The sequence below is a fragment of the Phoca vitulina genome, unplaced genomic scaffold (genome assembly GCF_004348235.1).
Source record: "Phoca vitulina isolate PV1807 unplaced genomic scaffold, GSC_HSeal_1.0 scaffold52, whole genome shotgun sequence".
Taxonomy (NCBI): domain Eukaryota; kingdom Metazoa; phylum Chordata; class Mammalia; order Carnivora; family Phocidae; genus Phoca; species Phoca vitulina.
The window spans coordinates 2,961,539-2,967,376 of record NW_022589755.1 but is presented as its reverse complement, the minus strand read 5'-3'; the positions used below and the strand labels follow the sequence as shown (position 1 = coordinate 2,967,376).

At 62.1% G+C, this 5,838-nt stretch overlaps 1 protein-coding gene across 1 annotated transcript in view; it reads left to right on the top strand.

Annotated features, from left to right (window-relative positions):
• The window catches only part of EPS8L1 (EPS8 like 1), an 8,691-nt gene extending 3,191 nt beyond the window's left edge, over window positions 1-5,500 (top strand). Inside the window, exons 7-17 of the mRNA XM_032388902.1 lie at window positions 186-274; window positions 368-442; window positions 556-704; window positions 1,259-1,400; window positions 1,506-1,534; window positions 3,449-3,575; window positions 3,665-3,796; window positions 3,957-4,062; window positions 4,233-4,407; window positions 4,758-4,890; window positions 4,971-5,500. Of these exons, the coding sequence (XP_032244793.1) occupies window positions 186-274; window positions 368-442; window positions 556-704; window positions 1,259-1,400; window positions 1,506-1,534; window positions 3,449-3,575; window positions 3,665-3,796; window positions 3,957-4,062; window positions 4,233-4,407; window positions 4,758-4,890; window positions 4,971-5,057 (1,244 nt within the window). The 3' untranslated portion in view covers window positions 5,058-5,500. The remainder of the gene's footprint in view (window positions 1-185; window positions 275-367; window positions 443-555; window positions 705-1,258; window positions 1,401-1,505; window positions 1,535-3,448; window positions 3,576-3,664; window positions 3,797-3,956; window positions 4,063-4,232; window positions 4,408-4,757; window positions 4,891-4,970) is intronic.
• The last annotated feature ends 338 nt before the right edge of the window (window positions 5,501-5,838 follow it).

The following is a 5,838-nucleotide window of genomic DNA, read 5'->3' as shown; positions in this document are numbered from 1 at the left end:
CCCCTCCCCCGCCCCCCCCCCCCCCCCCCCCCCCCCCCCCCCCCCCCCCCCCCCCCCCCGCACCGCACCTCACCTCACCTGCCTCCCCGCACCGCACCTCACCTGCCCCCCCCCGCGCCGCACCTGCCTCTGCCCTCCCCCCACACACACACACACGGCACCCCACCTGCCTCCCCCACCTGCAGAGGGTCTCCTGACACTGCGGGCCAAGCCGCCCTCAGAGGCCGAGTACACAGACGTGCTTCAGAAAATCAAGTACGCCTTCAGCCTGCTGGTGAGACCGCGTCCCGCCCGGGCCTTCGTGGGGCAGGGGGCTGGCGAGCCTGACCGCCCGTGCGCTGACCTGGGCACCTCCCCCGTTCCGCAGGCCCGGCTGAGCGGCAACATCGCCAACCCCTCGTCCCCAGAGCTGCTGCACATCCTCTTCGGACCTCTGCAACTGGTGAGCGCCCCCTCCCTCGGCCCTCCGGTCCCCCCTGCAGCAGGAGGAATCGGGGTTCGACTTTTGGGGGGGAGGGTTGAGGGCGTGTCCGCTCACTCCTGCGCCCCTGGCAGGTCGTGGACTCGTCGGGCGGCCCCCAATTTGCAAGTGAAGTGCGGCGGCCGCACCTGACGTCCGAGGCCGTAGCACTGTTGCGGGACAACCTCACCCCACGTGAGAATGCGCTCTGGACCTCGCTGGGGGACTCGTGGACCCGCCCGGGGTGAGGCAGAGGTGGGGGGGGCTGGGAGGCAGGGGCGCAGTGACTTAGAGGCTGGGATGCTGGGCTCAGCTGGAGGCTGAAGGGCTGGGACCCGACTGCAGGAAAGGGCAGACTTTCGTGGCGAGGAGAGGTTTCAGACCGAACCAGAACTCCCAACTCCAACAACAAAGGCGGGTCCTAGAGGAGAGGGGTGGGGCCCAGGAAAGGACTGGCCTGTAGATTTGGGAAAGGGGTGCAGTCTGCGCTTGGAGGCAGCGAGCCTGCGGGGGGGGTGAGAGCAGAGCCGGACTTAGGGGACGAGGTGGGATGTGTGTAGAATCCGAGGGGAGACTGAGAGGCCGGACGCAGCATTAGAGTGAAATCAGTGTATTTGCAAGTACAGTTGATGTCGGGGGTGGAGCTTAGATGCGGGGGGCGGGCCTTGGCAAAAAAGCGGAGAGGTTAGGAGAGCTCGGACAGCGCCTAGTCTGCAGGATGGGGAAAACCTTAGTGAAGTTAGTAATAGGGCTCGGGGCCAGACCAGGATCCCTGAAGCCTCAGCCCCTTGGCCGCAGGCTGGAGCTGCCCCCAGAGGAGGGATCCCCATACAGCCCTGAGTTCTCCAGCGGCTGGGAGCCCCCCGCCACCGACCCGCACGGCCGCGCCTGCGAGGACCCAGTAGACAGACAGCTGCAGCATGAGCGGCGGCGCCAGCAGGTGAGGCTAAAGCTCCGTGGGGAGCCACACACTCCCCCAGGTGACACAGTGGGGCGGGGACCCCGAAGTCTGGCCCTGCCTGAGCTGCTGCTCTCCTCTCCCCAGCAAAGTGCCCCCCAGGTCGCTGTCAATGGGTGAGTGTCGGCCCCAAGGTGGAACAGGTCGGGTCGAGGAGGGGTGCGTCCTGGGGGCTCCTGGCACTGACTCCACCCCCTTTTTTCTGTCTTTCCTTGTCTCCCCGGCTCTTCACAGGTGGGTGAGGTGGTGACGAGGGAGGGCCGGGGCTGGGAGAGGGAGGGAGAGGGAGGGAGGGGGGGGGGGGGGGGGGGGGGCGGGGCCCAGACTAAGGGGTCCAAGGGAGGAGGCCCGGATTCTAGGGTGTGAGGGAGGAGGGGGCTGGGAGTGGGTAAAGTCTGAGAGGCTGGGAGAAGGCAGTTCGATTACCCAGGGCCAGGGAAGCTCCCTGTCTGGGTCCCTAAGAGGACAGAGCCCCAGGTGTTGGAAGAGACTGGGGGGATTGGGCATTTGGGTTTTGAAGAAGAGCTCAAGTCTGGTGCTTGGGGCCTTGGAGACCCAGAGAAGACCTGGGCCTTCAGGAGCCATGGGGCAAGTTTCTGGGAAAGTTAGGAAGTGGTAGTATTTCTGGGCCCCTGAAAGAGGTAACAACTGGGAGGCTGGACCCTCCCTTTCCCAAGGCTCTAAAGCAGTTGGCTCTGTTCCCACTGAATGTCCTATAGAGAGCCTTCAAAGGTTAAAAGATTGGAGAAAGTAAGGTTTCAGACCTGGACTCCTGGGTCTCTGGGGGCGGAAAGAGCTGGGGGTCTGAGTTCATGACTCCAAAAAGCAGTGGGGGCACAGAAGGGGCATGGAGAAGCCAGGATGCTAGGGTCCTTGAGCAAGTCGAGGGCAGATGTGAGGGAAGCTTCGTGGGATAAGAAGAAAACAAAGCAGCAAAGCTGGAGCAGAAGGGGGGTCTGGGTGAGGGCCCCGGCAGAGTCTCAGCAGGGACAGCGTGCTGGGAGCTGCCAGCCCCACACAGGGGGCGCCGCGGCCCTGAAGACCCCCCCTCTCCTTTGCACAGGTAGGCCTGATCCGGGCTGAGGTCCCTCTTACCGGGGGGATCAGAGCCAACATCTCGCTTCCACCCCCCCAACCCCAGCTGCCTGGTCTTGCAGAACTTCACCCACTCCCCATGCTTCTGAAACTTGGGCTTGGCACCCCTGCTTTTAACTTCCTTCGTCTGAGCCTCCAGTTCTTTGCAGAAAAAAGGAAAATCATCCCTTCTTGGAGGAGTTAGAAATCTAGGAGGTTCTACAGGCAAGCCGTTAAGAGCCGTCACGGGAGAGCTCAGGTGCACCCAGCGGCCCACACGGTAGACCAGCATTACTCAGGACACGGACTCTGGGGCCAGCTGCCTGGGTCTCAGTCTGGCCAATGCCTCTTTCTTGCTCTGTGAACTTGACACCATCATGCCTCTCGATCTCCCTGTTCTTCCATTCCCACACCCGTAAAACAGAAAATAATAGGGTCGCGAGTGGGGGAGGAAAGGATGGGAGTGGGGAGGGGAGTCCAAATTCATGGTTAGACCAACGGGTGGGTCAAAACCCAGATCAGCCAATACATGTAAGTTTTTGAACAGGGCCTGACACCTAGTCCGTGCGCTAGAAGTTAACCGTAAGTTAACCGTTGTGTTGTAACTCTGGGTTCTCGTAAGTGTGAGCCTAGTGCACAGTAGATGCTCAATAAACAGCAGCTGTTTCTAGCTGTGTGATAGGGAGCAAGTGATTTTCTCTGAGCCTTAATGTTCTCACCTGTAAAATGGAGGTGATGTTAGTACTCCTATCATTGCTTAAAGCACAGTGCCTGGTACACAAGGAACAAAATGCATTCAAGGTGTTATTCCAATTTCAAGTCTCTATTAACAGTATTAACCAGGCCCCCTGCCTTGACCCCTGCTTTGCTCTAACCCCAGCTCACACCAATACCCTACTGCCCAGGGCAGTGAGACTGGCTACCTCCTTATCCCCAACCCTCATTCTTCTCCACAGTCACCAAGACTCAGAGCCAGAGGCTGAGCCCCAGCTGGAGCCGGAAGGGAAGTGGGTCCTGTGTAATTATGACTTCCAGGCCCGCAACAGCAGTGAGCTGTCAGTCAAGCAGCAGGATGTGTTGGAGGTTAGAGGGGTGGAGGGCCAAGGGGCTGCAGTGGGCCCAGCCCTAGCTGCAGACACAGGCTGTGACCCCTCCTCTCCTACCTCCCTCAGGTCCTGGATGACAGGCGCAAGTGGTGGAAGGTTCGGGACCAGCAAGGGCAGGAAGGATATGTGCCCTATAATATCCTAACACCCCACCCGCGGCCCCAAGGAAGCTGCAGCCAAAGCCCTTCCCACAGCCTGGTGAGCCAGGGCAGACTCCTGGGTCTTAAGGGAAGGAGGGGTGTGAGGATCAGGTGCCAAGGGCATTGGCAGAGGAGGTAGCGGGGGGGGGGGGGGGCTCAGAAATTGACCTCTGGAAGGTGGAGGGGCTGGGACTCAGTCTTCTGACTCCCCTCTCTAGGAGGACAGCACTCCCCCTCACCCACCAGCGCCGGCCCCAGCTCCTACCTTGTCTCGGCCCCACTGGGACAGTGGTGATAACCTCAACTTGGACCCCAGAGAGAAGGGTGAGTGCTGGGGGGAGCCGCTCTTAGCCTTGCTTTCCAGTCAGGGGAACCAAGGCTCAAAGAGAGTCAACAGACTTCCGACCCATCATGAGGACGGTGGAACTCTTCTCCTCTCTGGCCCCGGCCCCTTCATCCTGAATCCACGCTCCCTCCCGGTTTTCCGCCTGCAGAGAAATTCTCCCAGATGCTGTGTGTCAACGAGGAGCTGCAGGCGCGCTTAGCCCAGGGCCGCTCAGGCCCCAGCCGCGCAGCCCCGGCTCCCCGCGCCCCGGAGCTACAGCTCAGCCCGCACTCGGACACGGCCGAGGTCCGCGCCTGGCTGCAGGCCAAGGGATTTAGCGCTGGGTGAGTGCCTGTGGCCGGCTGGCGACCCTGAGATGGGGACGCAGGAGGGGGCGCGTTCTGATTGGACCCTGGGGAACCGGGATTGGCCTGAAGCGAGGGTCTGTCTGGTTGCACGATTGGCACGTTTGTCCAGGTTGGGATTGGAGTGGCCAGGGAACTCCGGCCTCGGTTGGAAATCTGGGCGCACGCCCCGCCTCCTCCTGTGGAGCACCGACGGGGGGCGGGGGAGGGATGCTGCTGTGATTGGACAAACGGTTTGGCAGCAGGGATGTGACTGGCGGGGGCTCCGGGGCCGAAGCTGTGATTGGCTGGGGGGCCTGACCGCTCCTCCCACCCCACTGCTCGCTCAGGACCGTGGACGCGTTGGGCGTGCTGACCGGCGCGCAGCTCTTCTCGCTGCAGAAGGAGGAGCTGCGAGCCGTGAGCCCGGAGGAGGGGACACGCGTGTACAGCCAGGTCACGGTGCAGCGCGCGCTGCTGGAGGTGAGCCGACGCTCGTCCCGGGCCGGGGAGGGCAGCCAGGGCTCGGAGGCCAGGCTTCTGACTTCCACCCGGCCCTCCAGGACAAAGAGAAAGTGTCAGAGCTGGACGCGGTGATGGAGAAGCAGAAGAAGAAGGTGGAAGGCAACCTGGAAACAGAGGTTATCTGACCATCCCCGGCTGCTCTGCTCGAAGTTTCGAGGCAGCCCCATGGGAGAACGGAGTCTGCAGACTGCCCCCAGCCCCACGGAAGTCGAGCCCTTGCGAAGGCTCCGGACCTGTTCTGGCTCTGGTCTCCCCCCGTCCCCGTGGAGTCTCCTGCGTGAGCGGACTGGCCGTGAGTGGGAGGGAAGGGGGCCACACTCGCGTGCCCTGTGCATTGTGATACGCCACCCAGTATAAACAGCCTCCTCTTAGCAGGCATTGTCAGCTGCTGTCCCTTCTCTACCGGGCCACCAGGGGGCCCAGCGACCTGCCCCTCACCCACCTACGTGTCCCTACCTTTTTTGGTTTCTTTCTCGGGCTTCCTCTTCCCCTCCGGGCCAGCAGGCCATCCTCCAGTCCACTCGAGAGAGATCTTCTGAACACCCACTCTCCTTCCCTGGCTCCTCAAGGCCCCCCTCGCCCCAGAGCCTAGTGTTTAAGGCCCTGAGAGGTTTGGTCCCTACCCCACCCCACGCACTCTGGTCCTGCCCTTCTCCAAACACCCCCAAGCTCCCTCAACCACTGGGGTTGTGCATGTTTTCCGCTGGCTGGAACAGTGGTTTCCTGCCTGGTGAACTGCCAGTTAGCCTTCCTGCTGCAGCTCAAATACCCCCTTGGGGGAAGCCTGCACTCACCTCCCAGCATCCATTTCCCTTTGTGGCTGGGCCCCTGGCAGGTGGTAGGGGACAAAGAAGGGGCTGCCTCCTGAATGTGCCACAGGCTTCCTGGCCACTGTTCTCCTGGGAG